At 34.4% G+C, this 27,263-nt stretch overlaps 4 protein-coding genes across 8 annotated transcripts in view; 3 read left to right on the top strand and 1 right to left on the bottom strand.

Moving 5' to 3' along the window:
* Positions 1–4,345, top strand: part of LOC116342357 (interference hedgehog) — a 44,922-nt gene extending 40,577 nt beyond the window's left edge. Inside the window, exons 8-12 of one of the 2 annotated variants that reach the window (XM_031769926.1) lie at positions 1,291–1,403; positions 1,494–2,016; positions 2,086–2,265; positions 2,337–2,518; positions 3,094–4,345. In XM_031769926.1, the coding sequence (XP_031625786.1) occupies positions 1,291–1,403; positions 1,494–2,016; positions 2,086–2,265; positions 2,337–2,518; positions 3,094–3,588 (1,493 nt within the window). In that variant the 3' untranslated portion in view covers positions 3,589–4,345. Of the gene's footprint in view, positions 1–1,290; positions 1,404–1,493; positions 2,017–2,085; positions 2,266–2,336; positions 2,519–3,079 lie in introns of both variants that reach the window. The other variant, XM_031769927.1, reaches the window with a different exon arrangement.
* A 108-nt stretch (positions 4,346–4,453) lies between these two features.
* LOC116342382 (mucin-5AC) lies at positions 4,454–13,882 on the bottom strand. 3 transcript variants are annotated; one of them, XM_031769966.1, is made up of 4 exons: positions 12,978–13,882; positions 7,273–7,691; positions 4,785–6,853; positions 4,454–4,713 (listed from the first exon to the last, which is right to left on the bottom strand). In XM_031769966.1, exons 2-4 carry the CDS (start codon positions 7,669–7,671, stop codon positions 4,659–4,661), a joined length of 2,523 nt encoding a protein of 840 aa, XP_031625826.1. In that variant the 5' UTR covers positions 7,672–7,691; positions 12,978–13,882; the 3' UTR covers positions 4,454–4,658. The 3 variants fall into 3 exon arrangements, with proteins under 3 accessions (XP_031625826.1, XP_031625824.1, XP_031625827.1); XM_031769964.1 differs by lacking the exon at positions 12,978–13,882 and adding an exon at positions 12,589–12,864; XM_031769967.1 differs by lacking the exon at positions 12,978–13,882 and adding an exon at positions 7,826–7,849.
* LOC116342383 (serine/threonine-protein phosphatase Pgam5, mitochondrial) lies at positions 8,473–10,443 on the top strand. Of its 2 annotated transcripts, none has more exons than XM_031769969.1 (7): positions 8,473–8,540; positions 8,672–8,861; positions 8,997–9,203; positions 9,264–9,660; positions 9,873–9,900; positions 9,973–10,075; positions 10,147–10,443. In XM_031769969.1, the coding sequence occupies exons 3-7, from the start codon at positions 9,034–9,036 to the stop codon at positions 10,295–10,297; spliced, it is 849 nt and encodes a 282-aa protein (XP_031625829.1). In that variant the 5' UTR covers positions 8,473–8,540; positions 8,672–8,861; positions 8,997–9,033; the 3' UTR covers positions 10,298–10,443. The 2 variants fall into 2 exon arrangements, with proteins under 2 accessions (XP_031625829.1, XP_031625828.1); XM_031769968.1 differs by having other exon boundaries at positions 9,870–9,900; positions 10,147–10,442.
* Positions 13,883–15,313: 1,431 nt separating the features above from the next.
* LOC116342472 lies at positions 15,314–26,863 on the top strand. The gene is made up of 12 exons (XM_031770106.1): positions 15,314–15,482; positions 15,744–16,928; positions 17,040–17,380; positions 17,868–19,293; positions 19,366–19,495; positions 19,590–19,720; positions 19,801–20,233; positions 20,297–20,397; positions 20,508–21,941; positions 22,011–26,321; positions 26,400–26,528; positions 26,610–26,863. The coding sequence occupies exons 1-12, from the start codon at positions 15,390–15,392 to the stop codon at positions 26,823–26,825; spliced, it is 9,930 nt and encodes a 3,309-aa protein (XP_031625966.1). The 5' UTR covers positions 15,314–15,389; the 3' UTR covers positions 26,826–26,863.
* Positions 26,864–27,263: the final 400 nt, after the last annotated feature.

Raw genomic sequence — 27,263 nt, 5'->3', positions numbered from 1 at the left:
TAAGGCCTTTAGGTTTCGTTGCGTGCATATGAGTCTGTGTATACGCTAACGAATATGATTGCAAAGTGTATCGTCACATACGTTTGATGAAACTAACACCAAAAATAGAGTAAAATAGAGTGCGTAACTCATTTTGAGGGGTAAAGTCTCTACTAACACCGCAAGTGCGGGTAAGCGTACTCGAACACTTGTTTCTGTGCAGGCCAGACATATCATATTATCATATGTGCTTCATTTCTAAGTTCACTTATAGGTTTTTCCCCAGTTTTTTTTTTCTTTGCGATCGTCGTCGTTGTCTTCTGTCTTGATTAGAGTGAAAAGTACAATAGCGTTTACCTCTTCGTTTTATACCATAAGATAATTTTACGGAAGCAAATGAAAATGATGATGAAGGCAAAAAAAGTCGTGTGTTTTTTTCGTTGTTGGAAATGTGTGTTTACAAATTATATTGCATTTCGTAATCGTGCTCATCAGAAGAGCGAGTTGTGGAAAAATTAGTTTGAGTGACACATACAAACTGATTTGAATTTGATAACGGTGGTCGATAAAATCGAAAGCTTGTCAGAAAAAAAGGGAGCAGCGAGTTGAAAAAAAAGTGACGTATGTACAAAATCATTTTAAGAGTGCCTTGAGGCACGAAACGATTACCAACTCAGTGTGCGCACAAACAAAATGCACATAAACTATACTAATCTGCATAATCACTTAATTGATTTGCAATTATTTATCACAGCAAAAGCATCAATTTGTTGCTTATTCGAACATCAAAGCAGAAGATGGAGTTCTTTCTGTATGTCCATCTGTTGTTTGCCAAGCAAACCGAAATGGAATGCATGCCTTGCAAGAAGATGAATTCTGGAGCATTTTATAATAAAACTGCTGCTGCAACCGTTTTGGTTTACTTGCTTTACGAAATCAGCTTCAACTCCATAAAATTCACCTTTCTCAAAATATCTATCTCCCTCTCTCTCTCTCTCTCTCTCTCTCTCGCAGCATGTTTGTTATTTAATTTTATATTCTTAAATCGATTACATTCATTGGGTGTTACAAATTTGTATTATCTAATTCCCGCAAAATGTTTGAAATTGACATTTATGGCACATTCATGTTTGACAACATTTTTTTACTCATTCGTCTCGAACAATTTTCAAATTAATGCCAACAGATTTAGTTTGTTGCTTGCTATGATTGTATCAATCATTAGTTTAATCATTTAACTGAAAAGAAAACGATTTACGTAAATGATTTTCTTACTTATTTTTTTTTTTTTTGTGTTTTTATTATTTATAGCAATTATGGTGCCACCAACACGACCGAATGTGACTCGTTTGGCTGATGATAAGGTGATGGTGCGTTGGTCGGTGCCGCCGCATGACGAAGGTTTATCCATTCTCTTCTTTAAGGTACAATTCCTAAGGGGAGAATCACAAAAAAAGAATCGAATTAATTTAAAATAATCGAAAAATAATCGTAAAACAATCAATAATAAATAGGTCCAATACCGTTTGCTTGGGAGCACCACGAAAGCATCAAAACGCTCCCAATGGATGACATCCGATGTGGATATTCCAAAAAATACATTTATGTACGAAGTGGATTGTTTAAAACCGGGCAACTATTATCGATTCCGTATCGCCGCTGTGTACTCAAACAATGACAATCAATTGAGTAATGCATCACGAAACTTTTTATTGCATCGCCATGAAGATTTGGATGTCAAGAATATCCATTTGCCAGCGCCAAATCTAACGAGAGTCGAACCAATCTCGGAAACATCGATTGTACTTCACTGGACTTTACCTGAACACAATCAAATCGATGTGGATGGTTTTTATGCATACTTCCGTCCAGCATCGACAGCTGGCGAATACATGAAAGCAACAATCGATGGCATGGAAAAACGTTACTTCCAAATTGACCAATTAGAACCGGGAACCGCTTACGAATTCAAATTACAAAGTTTTACATCGTCAGCCGCATCCGATTTTATGGCTATTATAACTGGAAAAACATTAAGTACGTGCATTTCTCTGATCTTTATTTTCTTTTGTTCATTCAATAAATTGAATTCTTTTTTGCTTGCAGAGCCGTCAACTCCAGCTCCAATCGATCCAAGTGTCATAACAAAAAGCAATACTGCAGCCAAAGCACCCAAACCATATGTCTTACTTGTGGCTGGTTTGATTGGAACCTGCTTTATCTTGCTGCTAACATTCGTTTTCTTGTGTTTCTTCATGAAACGACGAAAGAAATCTGGTTTGCATGGTTTGTATGATTTGCAGCCATTTGCATCGAATGACTTTTAAATAATTTTTGTTCTCGCTCTTTCTGTTCAGATGCCAATGAAAACAAATCCCATCCCGACCACATACAAGCCGAAGCCAATGGATTTCCGGTTGCAAACGTCATTGGAAGCAACGGCAGAATCAATTCGCCAGTATATAAGAATCGATTAAATGGCGTTATACCGCGTATGAATATGAATATAACACCGAATCCCTTAGCCGACGGTGATAAGGTATTTGGACCATATCAAAACATATTCTAGAACTAGAACTTATTCTTTTAACAGAACTTCCAAACCTAACAATCAACTAATTGAACAACCTAGATAGGTAATGAAGCAATGGTTTTTTATAATATTCAATTCTTGATGATCAAAAGAAAAATCAATAAATTTAAACGAGTCGCACGCTATTAAACACTTGTGCTTAATTGCTGTTAAGCGCAGGTTTTATTATAGCGTCGCATATATACCATTGGTTCAATGTTGAATTTATTTAAGCGTAGCTTTAGTTTAGAAGCCGCCTAATACTTAAAATCAAAAAGGTCTATTCCCAAATCCAACAAAAAATAAACCCCAAAAATCCTACTAAAAAATTAAAACAAAGTCAATCGTCAAAAAGTAAAACGCATAACAATTAATTGAATAATATAAATAATCTGTTTGTGCATGCCAATCAAAATGAAAACATCCCATCCATATTATTTCGTCCAAACGAAATGAAAATCCCAAAACCAGAAAGGCTATACGTAGATTAGTAGACTCCGTTGTACGACTTGAAGAATTTCTTCCTAGCGTGACTATTTTAGAATCGCACTGTGATGGAGCTACGATTTCTGCAATCGATGACAACCACGTCTGGGGCTGCCGCGGACAATCATCACCATCATCCACAACACACGCACATCCAAAACAACAATTGTGAACCGTCGCCCGGAACTGAGCATCACAATCGTCGTAATCAAGTGAATCGATTACCACCGCAACCTTTCAATGGAACGTTGATAAATGGCTTACCGACCGTGCAGAATATTGGTTCGACAACGGAAATCGGTATACCACAAGTGACCGATTTAAATAATCGCATTCCAATTCCAACTTCGTTGCGTCGTACACCACGTCGAACAACCACTGGCGCCACAAATGGCCTACCAATTCCAAATAGTCCACGTTTTATGCACCACAATCGATCGCCAATACCGAGCCGCGTTGCTGCTGCTGTTGCATCTAGCAAACGACATCGGCTCGGTGGTCGCAACAACGAGAACATTTCATGTGGAAGTTTAAACAGTATTGAAGTGTAGCAGCCACTTAAGAACATGCACAACATAATTTATTTGTAGATTCTTTTTTAAACTTAAAATGGCATCACAATTTTCATCCATTATTTTATAAGTTGATTAACCATAAGACATACCTAGACATACGCGATTTTATTTATGAATCTCTTTGTGATATCAATCTGGGTGAATAAAAAAAATCCCATTAAAAATTTACGTAAATTTTAATTTTTCAAAAATTGTGAATTTTAAGACATCCAACGTATCCATTTAAGAATTTATCTGTTAAATATATTGAATAATAATAGATTTATTCAATAGGTATCACAAAATGAATACAGGAAATTCATTCATTTAAGCTAGAAAAATAATAATTGTAAAATCGCGTATAGTTCTGTTCGGCGGCCGGGCAGAATCAATAGCTCTTTAAGCAATAGACCTTTTGGTTCTACTTATATTTGAGAATTAGAGAATACAAGACCTTGTAAATACGTTTTATTTTATTTATGCTTCACATTGAGGCCAGTCCATAATAAGGAAATAAATAATAATTTAGTCACCTCCTTTGACTTAAAAATTTAGGTTAGAATTTAGATAAACTAAAATTTTAACATTTTAACTGATTCTATCGAACTGAGTGCAAAATCCCAATTCAATTAACATGGAGTACAATTCCAATCACGGCCATAGCTTAGTAGTCCATTGGGCCCGCATGCACAATATTCAAATCGTGTAAATTATTGTGTTAAAAAAATGAAAAAAAAATCTGTTCTTTCTGAAAATAAAGTGAAAATATAACAAACGATCTTTTACAAATAATTTGGAATATAAATTAAATTTAAAAAAAAACACTTTTTCAGGTTGAATTTTATTTTATTGTTTAATCTCCGTTTGATTTTATTATTTACATTTTTTAAAAATAATTTTCAAAGATCAATGAATTCAAATGTGTTTATTGTGGTAAGTACTGCACTAATTCGGAAATTACTAATACTTGTTTCGACGGATAACAAAATTTTAAATAAATATAATCTGCATACTAAGCGAAATCTTAAAAACTATCCTAAATCAAACATCATTCAATATCATGTATTCTATGGAATTTTAATAGGTACGAATTGAGTTGGATCTCCAATCTTTGGGTCAAACCTGACGAAAATAAAATAAATGAAAAAGAAGTTAAATAAATGTTTCTAAATGTGATTCAAGAAGATGTATACCTCACTACAACTTTATCCGGATCTTCGCCGACCTCGAGAAATGAATTCCAATCCGAGAAAAAGTAGAATCCGTTCTTTCTTGGGGGTGGTAATGGTTCCTCCGAAGTTATATCGAGTCCATCATTGCCTCCGAATGAACCAGCCAAATCGCTTATGCTACCATTTCTAGGTTCTTCGGTTGTACTCGTTGAAGATGTGGATGATGATGATGCTTCGGTCTCTGTTTCTGTTTCTATCTCTTTTTCCAAATCTTCAATTTTACCTTCGCGCTTCGGCGTTGCGTCAATGTCATCGCCTGATTGTGTCACTGTATCGTCAACAGTGCTGGTAGAATCAGTTGATTTTGTAATGTCGTCATCAGTGGATTTAATGTTACTACTTGGTGTGGATGCGGCTGTCACATCCAATTGGATCCGAGTTGGTTCTGATGAAGTGTTGGTTTGTCGTTTAACTTCATTTTTTGACGCTGACTGAACGTCATATGTGGGATCGGGTCCAACACTCTGAAGCAACGTGTCTTTGCTTAAATTGAAATTTTTTAAATTTAATTTCTCCAATTCTTCTACAGTTAAGTTGGCATTCAACGAATCCAATTGTTTAATGGTATCAAGAAGTAAATGTAATTTTTGGTAGTCATCTTTCATGGTTGATGACATTGCCGGACCAGCTGTGTATTCCATATCTGATGCGTATTCGGTTGATGCCGTTGAATCAATTCTTCGTGAAATAAATGGTCTTGTAGTTGTTTCTTGTTTATTCACATTTTTAACGCCCATATTACCAAGAACCTTTGCCAAATCTGGTGATAAAAAGCCTACATCAACTTCCGGCACATTGGACATTTTTTTGTATGGTTTTACTGTCACTTCAATTGTTTCACTGCCACTCTCTTTGCTATCATCACCATCATCATTATCATCCTCATTGAGCCGTTCAATTTCAGCATCAATTGCTTTGCTACCTCGTTCATCTTCCTCTAACAATCCGTATGATTTCAGTAACTTTTCTAATGCGTCATCGCTGGCTGGTTTTTCTTCGGGCAATGGTAATGGCTTAAACGATGAAAAATCATCACCTTTTATTTCGAATGAACTTTCAATTCCCGCAGATGCTTTATCTTCAATGTCCGAAGCGGTCACCGACTTTGGCAATGGCTTAAATTCGCTGACCGATAACGTTTCATCTTTTAGGGAGCTCGGGAAAATTGGATGAAATTCATCTTGATATGGGCCGGCTGTTACATGCGGTGGTGCTCTTTCGTCTGTAAGCAATCCGAATGAAGCCAACAACTCTTGTAATTCTGGTGTGAGTTCCGGTTTCGGAGTGGTTGTTGTAGTGGTCGTCGTAGTTGTTGTCGTTGTTGTTGTTATTGGTCCCGGGAGATTTTCCAATTTCTGTGATTCAATTGAAATGGTTGGTGTGTAATTATCATCTGGTTCTAAGCCAATCGTGGCTAACATATTCTTTACATTCGGTCTAATCGTTGGCGGTACAGTTGGAGTGAAATACGTTGTCGGTGCACTATATCTGCTGCTAAACTTTTGATTTGTGCTAATTGGCTGACTAGTTGGCGCCTTAGTATTTTTTGTCACTTTTACGTTAACCGATTTTGGATGATAAGTTGAAATAATCTCGGTTGGAATATCATTTGATGAAATTGTTTGAAGTGTGGCTTTCGGATGGAATGTTGATGGAATTGCAAATGTTGTTTTTTGTTGTTGAACACTTTGCAGCGTTACTTTTGGATGAATTGTACTTTTCGGGTGGTGGAACGTGGAAACCGTTTGAACAGTTGATTTTGGATACAATTGTGGAATCGTTTGAGCTGCCATTGCTTTTGGATGGAAAGTAGTCACCGGAGCTGTGTATGTGTTTTTCATATTAATGGGAAAATTTGGCTTGAATGTGGTTGGTAATTGGTGGTGTCCTATGTTTATGACCTCTGAATTTGCTCCAATTGTGTCTAAAATTGAATTTTCAGCCGATGCCGGGATGACAATTCGTTGAGGTTTCGGAATTTTCGATACAGTGTTAACCATTTTGGTGACAGGCATTTGCGTGAAGAGCTCCTAAACAATAATAGAATAATTTCATTAGAAAAATTGAATGGGGTAGAATAATAACTACTTCTCGAAAAATTGCTATTTTAAAACGAAACCTAAAAAAAATTTCAATAAAAAGTGAATCAATTTTTTTTTGTCCAATTGAAGTGAATCAAGAAAATTTTGTTCAATAAAAGTGAACCAAAAAAAAAATTTCACTCGGTTTTTTCAGTGTAAAATACACTAAAATGAATTTTTTTTTTGGGTTCACTTTTATTGAACAATTTTTTTTTGGTTCACTTTAATTGGACGAAAAAAAATTGATTCACTTTTCATTGAAAGTTTTTTTTAGGTTTCGTGTTTAAACATTTTTCGAGAAGTAGTTTTTATTCTACCCCATTCAATTAGACTAATACAATCGAATGGCAATATTGGATTGTACTGACCTCTAAACGTTCCTCTGAATAATTATTGGTATTGAATGGCAATACCAACATTAATGACCGCATATGCTTAGCACGTTCGAAATCACCAATTGCCAAGCTTCGTTTGTATTCCTCCCGCGTGACCATCTCAAATAAATCTTCGATTTCACCTCGTGTCAGCCGTGGTAATCGCGGATCTTTTTGTAAAATTTTCTGAACTTCATTGATTGTCTCGGTGACATCGATCATTGCTTGGCGCATATGTTGATTTTTTAAGTCACCCATCGACCTTGGCTCTTTATAGGAATACATTTCGTACGAGTCCAGATAGGGAATATTCGCAGACATAACTACCGTTATACTCAATTGCAGCAAGATCCAGAATATTGACCAAGAAAATTCACCTTTATTTCGCGGCATTTTTAATTTTAGACTTTGGACTGGCAGAAAAAAAAGGAGATGAAAATAAAGATTATTCAAGTCATGTACTATTGTACTTTAAGCAAATGATTCATATAATATTTATAATGTGATAGCGGTAAATTTAAATCATATCACCGCCAAACGGTATTACCAGTTATTCTCCATGGAATACGTTAATTAATTCAGTATATAACATCTATAGCCTTGAAACGATGTTTCGAAATGAAAATAAAAAAGACAAATCCATTTTTTTAATCTACAATCTATGTTGCGTGGCGATATAACGTTAATTTGATAACCTTTACGGCACGAAATAGGTTTGCGTTTAAAAAAAGTTTCTCATTCCACAATTGAAAGTTCAATGTTACTTTTATAAATCTTTTTATAAATCGATTTGACGACATTTTTAATGATGACCTATTTTTAACATTTTTTATTTCATCTGATTAATATTCCATTTATAATTTGTTGACATATACACAACTCCGATTAAATTTAAATCAAAATAAATTTAGCCTAAAGATATTATATCAAGTATTATATTGCAAAGAGCAGTTTTGAACGCACTCACTGTATGCAAACCGGTATGTATGTATAAAAGAAAAAAAGGAGCATATATTTTATTTAAAAAATCAAATAAAAAAATAAATAAAAGTTGAATGTTCATATTTAAGCAAAAAAAAAATCAAATATTTGCCTTGGCTGCAACGGAAAAATTCCAAATTTGAATTGCCGGTGTGCTGTCACTTATTGTCATTGCATACGATGAGTCTTGGTTAAGTGTCAAAAATAGCCAAGCTTCAAACACACATGACATTTTTAATTGGTGAATTTTCTTTGTATGTACTGAATGTGTGCACTGAATGGTACTTCTCATAAGAATTTTTTATTTTGATCGTTATTCTAAGGAATTATTCAATTTTTTCGCACATATATTTTCGATAGAATAAATAATAATACAGTTTTTTTTTGTTTTAAACATTCATCATATGTATAGATTAGTTAAATGAGAGAGAACGCGTTTGTCGACTAGAACTAATACAAAGAAAAATTTCGCATTCGTATACAGAAACGCGGTTGTTTATTACGGATTAAAATATTGTAAGCTGACCAAATCAAAGAAAAATTACGTGATTACGTTTCTGTTTTATAAAAGTGAGCAACTTTCGCTGAACCACAACATAAAGGTAGGTGTTTCGAACGGTATAATAGATGATATCTATTCCAACCTTGTCAACTTTCTATGAACCATATTACCATATCTCTTTGCTATGACATTAATAAATAATACATTTTTAAATTAAAATTTTCAATAATTTCAGTTTATGTTTAAATAGTTAAGAAAACAAAACGTTGAAAATGAGTTATTGGTCAAAAATTCAAAGTTTGACAGCAGTAGCTGTTGGCTGTGGTACCGGTATCGGTGTTTATCTGTATCTCAATCGCAGCCGTGAAGCGCTAGTTTATACGTCATGGACAACAAATACCGTTGTACCGCCAGAAGCCAAATGGAATTTCAATTGGGATCAGTAAGTGAAAAATCAGTCTAAATATCTATTATATCTTTATTAATAAATTTTAATTTTCAGTCGTGAACCATCCAGTTTAGTGAAACCATTAAAATCAAATGCAACACCAGAAGAACAAAACAAGTTCAATGAACGATTAGAAGCCGTTAAGCCAAAGGCCGTAAGACACTTGATTTTAATTCGTCATGGACAATATAACTTGGATGGGATAACAGATGGAGATCGTTTTCTAACTGAAGTTGGTCGTAAACAAGCCGCATTTACTGGTGAACGATTGAAATTGTTGCAAATTCCATTTGACAAAATGATTCGATCCACCATGACAAGAGCTCAAGAGACGGGAAAAATTATATCAACACACATTGCAAACATACCAATTGAAAATTGTTCGCTGATTGAAGAAGGTGCTCCCATTGCTCCACAGCCGAAAATTGGGCATTGGCATCCTGAGCCACATGTTAGTTTTCAATATTTAATATTATCGTTATTTATTTTTGTACAACTCAACTCATACAATATGCCTGTATGCAGTGCATACTATACACACAAAAAAATATGCGGCCAAATCACATGAGGATGCGGTTATTAACCGCACATGCCATATTTTTTTGTGTGACTGTTATCTGCTCCAAGTACTAATTGCTTTTTTATTTGTTTCTAATGTAGCAGTTTTTCCAAGATGGGGCTCGCATTGAAGGTAAGCGTTAAAAAATATTATGTCACTTTAATCAATCAACAGATTCTTCTCTTTCATTAAAAAAAATTGAAGCCGGCTTTCGCAAGTATTTTCATCGTGCAAATGCAAAACAACAAAATGATTCATACACATTGATGGTCTGTCATGCCAATGTTATTCGTTATTTTGTGTGTCGGTGAGTGGCCGTAACAGAATTTAATTGGAAACCTTTTTTTTTGTTGAATAATGATAATTTCTCTTGTACAGAGCACTTCAAATACCGGCTGAGGCTTGGCTTCGAATTTCCTTGAATCATGCATCAATTACATGGATCTCCATTCAGCCATCTGGCCGTGTTACACTACGATTACTCGGTGACTCAGGTCATATTCCACCAGAACATGTCACATCTAGATAAATTGCAATTGAAATCAATCTATTTTTTACGCAACATTTTGTATATTGAAATTTATCGATTGATTATTATTATAGACGATAAAAGTTTTAAAGTATTACATTCTTATGGAGCAATGCAATGATTCACTATGTCTTCATAATTGTACAATAAAATGTTTCATTAAAAAATCGATGATTTTTTATTTTAAAAGCGGAAGAATCACATACTTTTCTCCGGTAACATAATGTAATTTTGACATAAGCATAAAACGGATGTTCCGCAAAAATGATAAATACAGTATAAAAAAATAATGTTTGTAATAAAGCAAACATCAATTTCCATTGGATTTCCACAAGTATATATGTTACACAACAAACGGTTCAAATCGATTTGTATACAAATTTACATGCTTCGTAAACGAAAAATTGTTGAAAATCCAACTCTCTACAGGTAGTATAATAAAAAAATTAAAGCATCTAGTTTGATTTGCATGGTAAATTAAATTCAAATTACGCCTTTATGCAATATTGCTCGCTTGATGAAAAGAAACTGCATTTGAAATTTTCGTTATTTTCACTTGTTTGAACTTTTACACGGTATTGTTTTCTTCTTCTTCTTCTTCTTCTTCTTTAAATGATATTTATATTTAGAACATAGCCCAATGAACTAACAATGAATGTTCTCATTATCTTTCTATTGAAATCAACAAAGCAAAACTGTCTTTCAATTTAATTCTTAAACGAAAGCAAATCCAAATAAACGAAGCAAATCTTCTGAGATATGATGAGCTGAAACAATGGTCTCATTCGTTTAATAGCCATAATTTATTCGAGATAAGCAGAATGAAGAGGCAACGATAAATAAAAAAAAACATTTTATTTTTATTTTTACTTCAAACGACAGTGTGTCATTGAAAGTAAAAGCCATTTTTATAATTGAATACGCATGAGAAATTTCTTTTTTTTTAAACAAAAAAGAGAATCATTGACGATTTTTTTAAATCAAAGAAAAAAAAATCCAGAAAAATACTTTTATTATGGTCACTTCAAGTCACTTGTAGTTGTGCCAATTACAAACTTCAGTCCAATATCGTTTATCATCATTAGCGGGAATAAAGCAATGCCATTAACTTGTGTTGTGTAGTGTTTTGCTTTCCGAAAATGTGGAGAAGAAATGAAGAAAGACAAAAAATTACTTTCAACTGTGATGGACCGTTCCGTTGTTTTTCACTTTTCGAATTAGTTTTCGGCCGCATTTAAAAGCAGACAAAGAAAAAAAAGAAATGTTGACAAAACCTTGATGATGATACTTTACGTTTACGCACACACACACAGTAGCCGAACGAAAAGTGTGCAAACAAAAGGTCATGTAAAACAACTTTCTCAATCTTTATCATGCGGTTTGGTCATTTTCGATCACCGAATGAGGTGATCGGATTTCTTTGTTCGATTCAAATTTTATAAATAAACTCGTTAATGGCGATTTCCACGGCGAAAATATTTGCTTATTATTTCATTATTACCAACATTTTTTTCATCGATAATAGTTATAATAACACCTAATTACGGAAGTATTTTGATAGTATGTTTGAATCACAAATAGTCTCGCTTCCTTGGCCTCCTGGTGATCTCAACAGAATGATTTTTTTTCGGCACATACTTTAAATGATCGTTGGTAATTTCATATCGCTTACATTTGAAAGCAGTTCAAAAGGTGAAGGAAATACTACAGAAAAACGTCAATGTCATGAGGCGCATTGATCTTTAATATGAATTACGCTTCACACAAACCGTACGAAAAAGTTTACAAACCAAATAAGCACATTTGTTTTCGCAGGCCAATCGATAAATTATGATGAAAACAATGATTGAGTTGTCATTTTCCACAAATGGAAAATTTGTTTTCTGCTTAACGAGTTCTTACCAAGTGTGTTAACCTGTACGTGTTATGAAAGATACGTTATTGTAATAACAAACCGCAAAAACGTCAAAAGATTTATCTTTTACTTATGCTCATATAATAATGTGAATAAATTATGGCACATATCACAAAATAAATAGTAATGTTTCTAACGGATTTTATCTTTGCACAAAATAAACATATTTTACGGTTTCTTATATGTTTTTTACGCATTACTTATCCATAATGTATACCACGTTTGACTTATTTTAACTAATACTTCCACACTAATGGTGATAGAGTTAGCTTTGGCTCTGCTCAGCGGACTGGAATGTTATTGACCCAAACCGGACTTTACGCATTTTCTTTCGCTTCGACTCTTTAACTCACGCAATGCACTGTTGTATTCTTACATGTTTTTGAATGCAAGCGGATTTTCCGTCGTTGAGCCAGTTGAAACTTGTTGGTTGCGTTGAAGTTCAACACAATCATTCTCTATTGCTACGTTGACGGCGTAAATGTACGTGCACATCGTTTTTGGTAGTTCGACAGAAAGAAGAAAAAAAAATATCGGAGGTAGATCGACTTGACATGATAATTCGAAATTGCATTGACCTAAAAATTGACCACCTCTCTTGCAGTGAAACAAGTTTTTTCCTTTCTTTTACGAAACAATATTCATTCGAATGATAATTAAACGCAAAGTCTTTTTTTATGGTCTATTAATCGGATATTTCGCGATTGAATTCAGCGTTAAAATGCTAATTTCTGAGCATTTGTCGTGTGTACGTTTTAATTTTACCTTTAATCTGAATTCGTTGGCTTTTATACACTCGATGTTTTAAATTTTACGTTTATTAGGCACACAAATTTTAAAATCCAGTCGATTTGTTACAAATCTGATGGAAAGCAGCAATCAATGTCTCTGTTTGTTTTTTTAAAACTCTTTTACATAAATAGCATTTCACACTTGTCACACACGCATATGAATTACAATTAATGAATGTGTGGTATTTTTGTCAGTCCAATGTAAATAATCACAATTTCTCTCTCACTTCAGATGCCTCATCAGTTAATTTTGGTCAAAAAAATTTATCGCTACATGTGATGTGAAATTTCCGTATCAAATGTATTAATAATGACTCAGTTTTTCACTAGCAAAGAAAAGATTGTGCCCACTCACGCACCACTAGCAATCCAAACCAAATGACGAATTCGAAATCTAGATATTTTCTATTGGTCTTTGTGCTTTCTTCACTTTGTTGTATACAACTTTGTTTTATATTATTTTATACTAATTTATCGTTCAATTGTCCATCATTCTGCAGTCGGTGTAATCAATTTTCAAATGAATACGTGACAAATCCGAAAACGTTGGCGCGCACGCATCGATAAAAATCAATGGTGTATTATGGTACGATATGAGTATTTGACGGAACTTTCTCTGCAAAAACGCACGCTCGACTCAATGCCGAGTTGACTTCTCAATTTGTAGACGACCGAACAAAAAAACACGAAATGATAATACTTTGCAAAGCAAATCATGTGGAACATAAACTAAGATTTACGTATTTGTATGGAGAGTGTTTAGTTTCATAAAAGTCACAATTTTTTAGTAATATCAACCAAATGTTCAGAAATTTAAATATTTGTCTATTTCGGCGAGAACGCAACTTCTTTACCAATCAACAGTTGGCGACCAACTGAATCGATTGTGTTGAACTAGCGCGAACAAACAACACGCAAAAGGTGAGTCGCGCACAGGTAAGCCGGTGAATGTGGGGATTGTATTGTAATAGGCTGCTATACCTATAGGTATGTATGAATCACAGCTGAAATAGTTGACTATGATTAAAGTCAGCAGCTTCACGGTATATACGATATTTTATATGTGTTGTTAATCATCACCAACAGAACAAGAAAAGGCAATATTGACATATTTCACTTCTAGTTTTTGCTCATAGTTTGCTTGCATAACAGTATAACTTTGCAATCATCTTTTTTTCTTCCCACTGTTTGCAACAATGATAGGCAAAAAAATGCGACATTATTTTACACCAATAATCTTATGAGACTTTGAATATGCAAGCAAATATTCACATTTATAAAGATCATGATCATTTGAATGAGAAAATTCCAACATTTCAGAAAAGCGTGGGAAAAGCAGCGTGTCAGCATTAGATCAAATTTACAAAAAAAAATTACACAAATGATGTTAAAAATCTGAAATATCAAGTTTTCAATGCTTTTCCGTTGTATTTGTAAAATATAATACTTTCATTTTAATCGCAACGGAGTGAAATACAAAACTCCATGAAAAGAGTCAAGCATGTTCGAAGATACTCGTCTAAAATAAATACTTATGGTACGGAATGAAGAAATTCGTTAACTTGAGCGATCACAATTGGTTGTCAAAACTCGAAAATTAAAACTCACATTGGGAATAAGTCTTGCGTACGCAAAACACATGGGACTGATTGAAACAGATTGAATGGAATAAATTTCATATAAAAATCCATATAGACTTTCCCCAAATCTTATCAAATATCTCAAAACTAAATTCCATTTAAAAACATCGTATTTTGGATCATGGCCGAAAAAATGTATTTGTTTATTTTTAAACATATAAGATGAATATTTTTGTCTAACTCCATTTGATATTTCTTGGAAACATTAAGATGAAGCCTAATTTTTAACAATCCAGTGTGCGTTAGAAATTAGCATAACGAGCACAACTCATGGAAATACCAAACTGCAATTCGAATCAATTCTTCGTCAAAGTGTGTCAAATGATTTTTCATAATAATAATAATATTATGCGAAAGCTAGCAACAAATGCATTGTGTACGCTCTTACCGTTTTCACACATACACGCATAAGACCAAACAGTCGAAAGCGTTTGTTCTGTTTGTGTTCTATGCTTGTAACGCAGCATAGCATAAATGACACTTTGTAGAGTCGCCAAAATCTCAGGCGTTTTCAAATGAGAGTTATAGCACACAAACTCTATTTTTTACGTCTATACTCATTCCATTTTGCATGTAATAAAAATAACACACGTTTTTTTTCTTTTATTGTTGTTTTCAATTAAGTAATAATATCATTTTTAAAAGTTTGTCCATTGTTTAGGTAGTTTATTGTTTTCAAATTTTTCCCAAAAATTACAAATTGTGAGATTTCAACGAAAAATAACAAAAAAACACAGAGAAAACAGATGTCGAAAATCATCATTTTTATATGGCTGTGCCTGTTACTGTATTGGCTTCTTGAATATGTTGACAGTACGAACATCGATGATACTAAATCGGTATGTATTTCTCTATTCATGGTATATTTACAAAGTAATTAAATTGCAATCAACGCGGAAAGAAATATTCCCATAAAAGCCGATTTAATTGACAAATAAATTCTCACGTAATTTTAAGACACGTATTATGCGCGTCAAATGAAAACGAAATTTGTTAGGTTATGACATTTATGGCGTTGTGTAGCGGTACTGTAGCAAGTGAAAATTACTCGCTTCTTTGTGATTATTTCAATCGAATTATGTAAATTTGATGTTTAACAGGAGCATCATGTGGCGGCATCAATTGATGGAAAGGAAGTAATTTTGGACAATGAAAATGGTATGGAAACACCGGAACGCATTAAACGACTTTATTCAGACAAATTGCTCGACTCTTTCAATAAACTTAAAACGACATTTGAAAAATCCTTATCGGATAAGTTGGAGAGTCCAGTGTTGGGAGCTGTTCAGAGCAGCTCGATATTACAAGGCAAATCAAAACTATCATCATTGTTGGATACATATAAATCTTCGATTAGTACTGGTTTATCGAAAGGGATTAGTTTGGCGCCATTAACAAGTATTCACCACGGTGACGAAACGGAATCATCCGAACTGGAAAATGTGGGAGCCGCAATGCCATGTATCACATCCGAACCATCTGTTTCGAGTGTAGCATTGTCACAGTCAGACGAAACAGTTGGCGCAGCAGCCAAACCTATCGTACTGCCCGACTATTTATTGGATCAAAATTCTATGAAAAAAGTAAAAAAGCCGCAAAGTAATCGCATTTCATTACAACAATTGCAAGAAACAGCCAATTTGCGTACTGCAATTAATAATGCTGTAAAACATGGCATTTATGTACATTCGGCGTCTGAAGTGAAATATAAAAATAGCCAACAAAATAGTCGACTAAATCAAGCGCCACCATCGCCAAACCGTCGACCAACACAACAACGGCCAACCCAATATAATCCTTTCCGGTCACAATACACTACACCTCGGCCTCCACCACAGCCACAATATAATACGCCACGACCCACACATGCACCTCCGTCATATTATTATCCACAACAACCACCACAATATAGTCCTTATCCACCGCCATCGTCCGGAAATTTTCCACCAAACTTTTCTCAATATGGTGATTTCTTTAACAGTTTTTGGCAAAATTTGGTTGGAGATGCAGGACCACAAATTGGTAGTGCACGTAGTGATTTCTCATATGTTGATAAGGATTCAAAGAGCCCCAAAGCGTCACCTGATGAAAAACTCATAAATCCATTGCCGGGCGACAATGAATCATCGATGAAGGAAAAAATCAATCTAGGTGATAATGATGACGATGTGGTTGAAAAAATGATGGCCAAAGCAGCTCAGCAGCTCGCAAATGAAGGTATCGTTTCGAATACGGTAGAAAGTTATGCGAATAGTGTAGAAGTTCCATCGATTGAAACGAATCAGGTAAGCATTGGATTCAAATATTTAAATTTTACCGATTTGTAATGTTGTTATTAATTATTATACAAAATCTGTTTAATTGCAAATAAATACATTGAATTGACGCCGTTAAAGGTGAGAGAAGAATTGAATATAACATCGGTAAAAGAGGATACGAGTTTTAAGATTGGTGAAAATGTACGCGCGTGGCGAACATTACAACGCCATAAACGAGAATCACATGCTCTGATCGGTATGACAAATACAAGTATTGTACTTGTTCAAGAGAAAAATGGTGTTTACAAACTGAAAGTTGAAGTGCCAATGCTATCAAAGCCGACATTTTTCGAAATATTTACATTCTGGAATCAAACTCAGCGTTCTATTGATGGCATTGTAATTGTGAGCATACAAAATGAACTGGTTTTTCTTCGGGTCAATGAAGCAATGGATAAAATGGAAATCATTTGGATGTGGTAAGTGTTATTATTTTATTTTTATATCTAGGGGCTTATCGCACTTTCAAAAATGACAATTATGAACATTTATCGGCGATTGTGCGCCATTTTGAACGGTTTCGTACCACTTTTGACAATTTTTGACCATTTTTGACAATTTTTTACGAATGTGGCGTGAATAATTTGAGTACAGCGCCACGAGCAGTGACAGTAGATTATGGAGAATACTTGTAATGTAATATTTATTTATTTTTTGAATAAAAATTCATTTTCTTTACAAAAGAAAAATTAGAATTTAAAACATTTGGCAATATTATTTTTTTAATAAAGCAAAAAACAAAATCAAGAGAAAAATAATATGAATAACCAAGTGAACAATATAACTTTAACATCAACAAATGATGTTCATAATTTCCATTTTTGAAAGTGCGATAAGCCCCTAGTTTTTATATACAACTAAAAATGTTGGTCAATTTTTTTACAAATCTTATTGCGATTTTTCTAGGCCGACGAACAATCTCCCAAAATACCTGCATCACTTTGTTATAGATAATTCAGATACGTTGTTGATTATAACCGATCTGCATAATGGTTCGGCTGCCAGTTTATATCGATTTGATATGAATGAAGAGGTGTTTTTCTTGCGTCAAACTTTATCGTTAAAATCACGGGCACTAAATATGGCACTCATTCAAAGTGGACATGAAACGTTCATTTGTTTTCCGCAAACAACACATGCCGTCATTTATAAACATGAGGATTCACATTTTAAGTATTACACCAAAATTGAATCAAAAAATGCGCGAATTTTATCGGGATTCCAAATGGGCGGATATTCATATTTAACAATCGGTGGAAGACATGCCAAAATCTTACGCTATCATCGCGGCAAATTTATCGATCAAACGATTTTATCGAAGAGTTGGGGTGACGTTGAATTTTTTCTACCCGTTCCAGCACGTACGTATCGTGATGATCTAATTCTGTTCATTCAACATCGTATCGACTATGGATCACATACGAATGCATTTATGGAAGCATTAATTTGGAATGGTCACGCATTTCATCCGGCTCTACAAGTGCCGTGTTATATAAATGGTCGAATGTCAGATTCGGGAATCGCTTGTATGCTTGATGAATACCGTGAACTGGGAATTATTGGTGCAACCATGTTTCAACGAAATCGGACCATTTCGATATTGGTGCCTCGACAAGATGCCCCATCTGGTTTATTCGATTTAGAAATTGAACTATTGCCTGCTTCATACACAATGAACGATCATTTGCTTGAGCTTTTATCTGAAGTTGTTATTATGCTTGAAACACGTAATAACGTATTGCTAAAGGCACGAGACGTAATTAACAGCTTTCCAAAAGGAGCAATGGATGAAGTTACCATTAAAAATCAAACGCTCGATACAATTTATACAAAAAATATTGATCTAAGCAATATCGTTCCAACGGAGGGTATATTTTTGGGCAATGATCCGCTTACAAAGGAAACTGTCGATGAATTTTTTCATGTTTTAAACGAAACAGAAACCAGTCTAAAAATACTCGCAGAGCTAAAGCGAAATAAACGAGAGGATAACGATGCCAGTGAGCAATTGCATTTAAAATCATTCAATGTGAGCGATTTGAATGTACAATACATTAACGATATTCCAATCGATGATTTTGTATTTGTGGAAGACGGTAATTTAAGTTTGGATACCGTTGTATTGGATCAACCAATCGACGCAGAGATTATTGAACGGTTGCAAGAAAATTTTGCCAATGCTCAACTTGGATTAGAAACAACAACCGATACAACAACTATCAAAGGCGATCTAACATTCGATGAAATAAACGGAATCCAGTGGAAAGACTTCATCAATCAAATAATTTTAAAACATTTACCAAACACCGTCGATGATATTGAAATTATTGGCGTAAGTATATTATTCACGTTTGCATACACATCACTTCAGATTTTATTTTTATTTATTATGAGTTTTTTATAGGATGTAATAGCTGAAAGCGCATTGTCTGCAAATCATTTGAACGAATTACCATTTCCAAATGGTTACATATCCACGGAAACGACAGAGGAAATTGTTGTAACTGGTCGCAAAGTTTTCAAGAACAGTTTAAGTATGAACATTGAACAATTTCATTTATTAACGACAAATATATGCGAATTAACGCTAAATTTTTTCAATCTTTCTCTTTAAAAAAAAATGAATAGTAACCGAAGCAATGGATTGCTTTGAAGATTTCAATAAAGTCGATCTATCAAGAGTTGTGACACTGAACGGTACACAATTCATTGGCGGCACCACTACCTTCAGAAAGTTGGAAGTTACTGAATCTTTGGAGGTATGGCATTTTTTTACATTCCGTTTTCACCGATTCTGTAAATTGTTTACGCTTTTCTTTCGTATATGTACCTGCAATAGATGGGTCCAAATGCAACAATATCGGGTCGTCGTCTTGATGAATTTTTGTCAAATCCAACATTACAAGAAACTCGTCAAATTAGTGCAACAGTTCATATAGATACGCTTGAAATCGAAGGGCCAATCTATGTTCGTAATAAAATAAATGATATATTTTTGGATGAGGTCCTAAGCGATATAGTATACAAACATGAACCAAATCCACAAATCACATCGTTCAAACGATTCGGAACGGTACAAGCAGCCGATATTCGACTCACAGCGGATCTTATCAATGGCACACCATTTTCACAATTTGTTACCACTGACACAATGCAAACGTTTAATGTAAGCAAATTGCGTGGTAATGTGTATTTTCAGCGCTTGAATTTAGACGGTTTATTCAATTTCATTAATGTTACGGAAGTGGATATGAATTCGTTGAAGTTGTTTGGTAAAATTTAAAATCTATATTTATTATACTATTATAGATTTAAAAAAATATTTCGTACAATAGGTGAACAATACACTGATGCTGAACTTGTATTTGAGGATGGTGAATTTTTGAGCATAGATGCCACTCAATTGGATGTTTTGGAAACTGTAAATAACATCGATGTTAGTAGTATTTTAAGACTATAATATCTTTCATATTTGCTGCACACATCCATTTCATTTTGCCGTATTAATTTTACTCAATTTTGGAATTAAAATCCATTTTTATTCAGGTGCATGACTTTATCGATATTGATGGGGATTTCGAATTGACTGGCAACGTAAATCTCAATAGTTTGCACGTCAATGAGTTGATCGTAAATGGTGTAATAAAAGGCAACAGACAATCTTTAATCAACGGTTTCCAGTTATCCGACTTGATTCGATCACATTTCAGCAAGAATCATCGGCAGAATTTCACGAAACCAGTTTATATACCGAAAGCAGTGTTACGAAATGGCGTCAACATAAGCCAATTGAATGGCTACGATTTCGAGACAATTGTAAAAAATCTGCGAAATTTTGAAACAAATGAACAAATGCTCAATGGGTCACATGTCGATATCAATCAAATGTTTGTCAATGGAAGTATTCTATTGAGCGATGTAAACGGTTATGATTTTGAAGAGGTCAAAGCGAACGTAATACCTTTGGATCAAACAAATAATATTGATTTGCCGATAACATTTTTGGATCCAATTTTTGTGAATGGCAAATTGAATATAATTGGTCTGCATGGTGAAAAAAATTTCAACGATTTTGTCAATAATTTAGTACGTAAATCAGCCAAAATGAATAGAATTTATGGTACAACCATTTTTAATGAAGATGTTACTGTGAGCAACAATGCTAAAGTCACTACAATTAATGAAATTCAAGTAGATCACATACTGACGAAAAATTTTAATCGAGAAATTCTCAATTCGATTCGAATTATTGGCGATGTAACCATTCCAAATCTCAATGTTAAAGGTACGCTGAATGGTGTGTCGGGTGAGAGGCTAAGTAATTATAGCTTTAATCAACAAACCGCATCATTTACATTGAAGAATGATGTATTTTTCAATCAAAGCATTGCCATTAAACATTTCTATGTGCAAGGTGGCTATAATGACATCGGAAATATACATGAGCATTTAAAAGGCATCATTCGAACCGATCGACCAGCAAGAATCATCGGTACAAAAACATTTAAGAATTCAGTTAACTTTGAAAATGGAATCAATATTAACAAATACAATGGGATTGATGTTCAGAGGTTTTTGTCAAATGTCGTATTAATCGATCAACTCGAACCGGTTGACATTTATTCAGATGTTGTATTTGCAGCACCTGTTATAGCACCACGAATGAATATTACAGGAGATATAACCACCACATCAATAAACAATATTACAGTTGCCGATTTGGTTCAAAATACCATCCGAATCGATAAACCATTCAATTTTGATGGCACAGCCACCTTTCCGGAAGGCACATTTGAATCGAGTAATATAGACACACATCGCTTAAATGAGCATCCCGTTGAAGAAATTTTCACATTGAATACACCTCAAGCATTTGATAAACCAGTTCATTTGAATTATGTTTACTCTACTGTACCAATCAAAACAAGCGGACTCGTCTCAGGATATGATTTGCCGAAAGAACGTGCAAATACACTCATGGTATGTACATATGATTTGCATTTAAAATTCATAGCTTTGATGTTAATGTTATTTCTTTCTCTTTTAAAGGTGTATGGTACGCAAAACATCTCAATACCGACCATTTTTCAATCGGTACGTGTACTATCAAAACTTGAAACTGCTGGATTGGTTAATGGTCGTGATATAAAATTGGCAGCATCACTAAAAGGCAATATCATTGTTGACTCGCCGTTATCATTTGGTTCGGTTGCGGTCGACAGGCTCTATACCAATGACCTTATATCGGGCATAAACTTTGATAAGTGGTATGAAAATTCATTTCTACGATTTAAACAAACACCACAAGTAGTGACTGCGCCATGGCTGATTAAACATGCTGCGGTTGACATATTGACCGTGGATCAAGGAATGAACGGCATGGATGTAAATCAATTTATAGGAAATTTAGATCAATTTCATAAGCAACATCATGAAATATTCAAGCATAAGTGCCAAACGGCAAAAGAGTTAATTCAAGAAACCCAAAACAATCAATTTTTCCTGTCACATTTTTCCTCAGCATTCACGATTGACACACAAAATGCAATCAATTCGATTTATTTATTTGCCTTCTTCGATCACAATTACATGTTGATAAATTCTGGATGTGAAACAATGGTGTATGCATGGAATATGGAAAATAAAACCTACAACTCGGTTAGTACATTGAACACCGGTGATGTTTATCAATGGATCCATGTTTTAGATCCGGAAAATCAATTGTTTTTGATAAGCAACAATGATGGCTCAATTGAATCAAACTGCCCATTTTCTGGAGCATTTATTTGGAGATTTAATCCAAACGATAATCAACTGAAACATGCTGTACAGTTCGGTGAAAATGGCGATTATCGATCCATGCAAATGAAACCAAACAGTCATGCACTCTTTTATGTCATTCGAAACAGTGACAGCCACGTGGTTGAGTATAATTTAAGAGGAGCTATCGTCTCCGAATGGAATCAGAATGCTGATGGTGCATCTGAACCATCACTTACAGAATCCGTTCGTTTTGTGCCCGACGAAGCACAACTTGGCTTAGCACTGTCTGATGGGAAGCGGCTATCTATGTTAAATGAATGCAATTGCACGGAACGCACAAAACGTTGTTTACTTGTCCAAATTACCGGTATGGATTTAGAGAATTATAGAGCTGAACGTCAAAAAAAAATCGAAAAAACGATGGCACAACTACGAATGAATTTGGAAAATTGTCGCGAATTTTTGCGATCACTTTTAATATCAAATAAAGTGAATCTACAAACTGGTGTCACATTTTCTCAACTAAATCAATCTAAAATCGATAATTTACGGGAAATTCTAAGTGAATCAAATGAACAAATGGAGCCAATTTTATCAAGCAGTCATACACAGTGTAGTGAGGCAGCTATAGTGAAGACATCAATGTCTTCCGATGAAACTACTTCGACCAAAGCAAAAACGGTTTCTATTCATCAAAATGAAATGCCTACTACCACCGAACCCACACCAATGTCACACAATCAAAATATTACTCTACAAATAGATGGAAAATTCATTGCAGATCTTATAGATGCAATGGACGAAGTCATTGCAACAAATAAAAGTTTTGCAACGATCGCAAAATTAAATGTAACCGATCGAGATGAAACCGATCAAATAAATGTCAGTTCAACCGCCAATCTTGTTGATTTGTTTGACTTATTTTATGAAGTTCTTAAAGAAAATCGAAAGAAGCATAAACAAGAAAACCACGTGGCCAATGAATCTGAAAATGTTGCTTCGCAATTGAACACGGCTGAAGAAAAGCAAATAATGAATGACTCGTTAGTTTTGAAAGAGATGCTGTCGGCTTCAAATGCAACCAATCAAATGGATCCGAAGGTTGGTACTCTCTTTGGAATGTTTATGTTGGAGAAAACTTTGTCCCATACTATAGATCGCGTGTCCAAATTGATGCTTGGTAACGATAATGATGAAGAGAATGCCGATGGTCAAAGAAGTGGACTTTTTGGTTTACTCGGTTCACCGCATATAAATCTCACCAACGATATTTTAAATACGATTGAAGAAGTAAGAACCACATCCAATTGCGAAGACGAGGAAGACGTTGATGATGACTCAATAGTGGGAGATCAATTTGGCGATATAATGTTTAAGCTGGAACCGTTTGCAGATCAAATAATTGATAAAATTGTTGATGAAATTCGTCGGAGAAATCAAACGGCACGATATGCGGTAGTAGATTCAGCACATGAAGAAGTGATTAAAAAGGAAAATGCTGACAAAATCTTACGAAAACATGCCAGCCCTATGTTGAGTGCAGTAGATGTTTTGACAATTATGGAAGTGATGGATGCGATCGATACGTCAATGAATCAAAGTAAAAGTGACGAAACTATGGTTGGTTCTGCAGCAAAATTAGTCGATTTGATGGATTGGGCTGAGCGAATCTTGATTGAAAATCGCGAAAATCATCGAAAAAATGAAGATTATTCTGATCACCAAGGCGAACATGAAAACAGTTATATTCTTGGAACGACGATGAATCGAAATGAATTGAATCAAGCGATGAATGATTCATTGAATGTGCATAATTTATTTGCAAATATTTCCAGTGAACCATCACCAAAAGTAGGTACACTTTTTGGAGCATTTATGATAGATAAATCACTTGCGTATACCATAAGCAGAGCAGCCGATACATTTTTCCAACAAAACCAATATGATGATGATGAAGAAGAAGACGATGAAAAAGAACATATATTGGGATTGAAACAGGATATATTTGATGGGCTCGAATCACCACATCACGTAAACACCGATCCAGTGGAGCACATTTTAAATTTGATATCGCTCGCTGAAAACCTAACAATGGAATTCACTTCAAGTGAAACGCATTCTGATCCAAGTCTTGGCGATGTCATTGATCCGGTATCCGATAACATTTTGAATAAAGTTAATTATGAACTCCAAATGAGACAATACGATCAACAAATGCTTGGATTAAATCAGGAAGATCCACGAGTAGGAGATCAATTTGGAGAAGTTTTATCTAAATTGACTCCATTCGCTGATAATATAATTGATCAGGTTGTTGATGAAATTAGGAGAAGAGAATCTAGCCCGGTCCAAAAAAAACCATTTCCGTATAATCGTGATCAGAATAGCTATGATGACCAATTTTTGTTACAATCTACGCATAATGAAGATGCCGGCGATGAAGATGACGATGAAGACAATCGTATAACATCACAGATGTCTGGATTTTTCCGAAAAATTGGCCAATCAATGGTTAAAGTTTACTCGTTTGGCAAAGATCATTTGGACATTGATAGCGCCGCAGATGCGGCGAATGATCTAAAACAACTTGCTATAGAATATATTAAAGACTATGTAGAAGATAATGTGAATAATAATAAAAGCTATGGTGCGCCGGAAGAAACCGTTGATGATAAAACACTAGAAAAAGATCAGCCAAACGTAGATTCAGTACAGCAAACGCAAAGTAAATCGAATTTATCTTCAGATAGTCTACGGAAAGTAACCACAAATGAGAATCCAAAAGGACGAGAATTTGTTAAATCATTCGTCGTTGAAATGTTAAATTCGCTTGTACGTAAAACCACGACTGATCAAACGAGTGACTCAGCCTCGACCTTCTGGCCAATGATCAAAAACGCCGTTAAAGCATTATTCGAAATGAATCAAAATAATACGGAGCTCGATAAAAACCAAGATAAATCTAAAGAACATCATTTGGTTTTGAAAGAATTGATGCACAAAGCGGGTCAAGTATCTAAATTTGTAGAGAGAAAACAGTCGGAAATGAATTCAGCCGATGAAATGGTCGGATCTACATTGAATGCAAAGAGTGTGGATGACAAAAAATTTGAAGATTTATTCAACAAATTTACACCATTAATTAATTTATTGTCAGATAGAGTTGTTAAAAAATTACTGAACGCAAGAAGGGAACAACGTAAAAAGGATGTAGAAGAACCTCTCAGTGAGTCGCTGGTCGATATCGAAAGTAATCGAAACGAAGTGCACGAGGAAATTAGATTCAAATGTTCACAAAATTTAACTATGGAAGAGTTTGCACAAAAATTGGAGGAATTTAAACAACAAAATCCGAATATGTTTTCGTGGATGGATACAATTAGAAATGCCAAAGATGAAGATGAAGATTCGCCGACATTAGAAGCAGAAAGTACCAAGCAAATTGAAGCGACCGTAATTAAAATACCGGATCATTCGCTTCCAACGCATCAAAATAATGAAATTATTGCCATTCGAGTTGGTTCCACACAACAACTACTAATTGCTGTAACATCGATCACGGAAAATACAATTAAAAGTGACCATGATCGAATTCAGGTACATAAACGATATTCAGTTTTGATCATTGAAGGCATTTTTTTCCATTAATCTATAACGAAATAATTCGATTTTCAGATTTTTGAAGATTTCACTAATGGGAAATTGTTCCAAACAATATCATGCTATAAACCAAGAAGTCTAATCACATTCAATATAAATATGGACACTATTTTGGCATTTGTTCAAGATGAGTTTGAGGTCAAGGTTAGTACACTGTAATTTATAGCTAGAAATTGCTTCAACTGACTCATTTTTGGTATTGTTTTATTTTTTGCTTCATTACAGACATACATTCTTCGCGGTACTATTGGATTCGTCGAATTTACGTCATTCAAAATGCCATCACCCATAAAACAAATGATTCACAATGAAATTATGACTCACTCATCGCAATCTTTGTGCCCGGAACACTTTTTGGTACTCGTAATGGAAAATAAAATCGAATTTATGACAGCTGTAACAATTGGAGACTGTAAAATCAATGAAAATTTAAATTGTTAGCCAACACATGATGGCAAAAAAGTCAAAATCGATCTCAATTTTAGAAAATAGTTTTTTTTTGTTATCAACCGTTAACGCATGTATTTATACACACTCTTATTTTTCGCGTGTAAATTTCCATTCGAGGAAATTATGGCTATTTTATTCTTTTCGAAATGTTATTTAGTTTTCGTTGCTATTTTCAGCAATTAGGATAATAAAAATTTAATCAAATTAACTATGACGGAATTTCATTTACAACATCTGCTTTTCGGATGAGATCACACATTGTGGTGTGGAAGGAGAAGGAACAACATTCTAAGTTATTTGAATTTTCTGAAGGAAAAAAATGTAATGCTCTGGTCTCTTCATTCAAATGTTTCACTAATGCGCCGAATCTGTAATATCGATTGACAACCAGAGTGGAAGAGAGAAAACGGTATATGTAAACAAATACCT

The sequence above is a fragment of the Contarinia nasturtii genome, unplaced genomic scaffold (genome assembly GCF_009176525.2).
Source record: "Contarinia nasturtii isolate CC-2019 unplaced genomic scaffold, AAFC_CNas_1.1 Cnas_scaffold_864, whole genome shotgun sequence".
NCBI classification, from domain to species: domain Eukaryota; kingdom Metazoa; phylum Arthropoda; class Insecta; order Diptera; family Cecidomyiidae; genus Contarinia; species Contarinia nasturtii.
The sequence above is the reverse complement of the archived record's forward strand: the minus strand, read 5'-3'. Positions and strand labels throughout refer to the sequence as shown.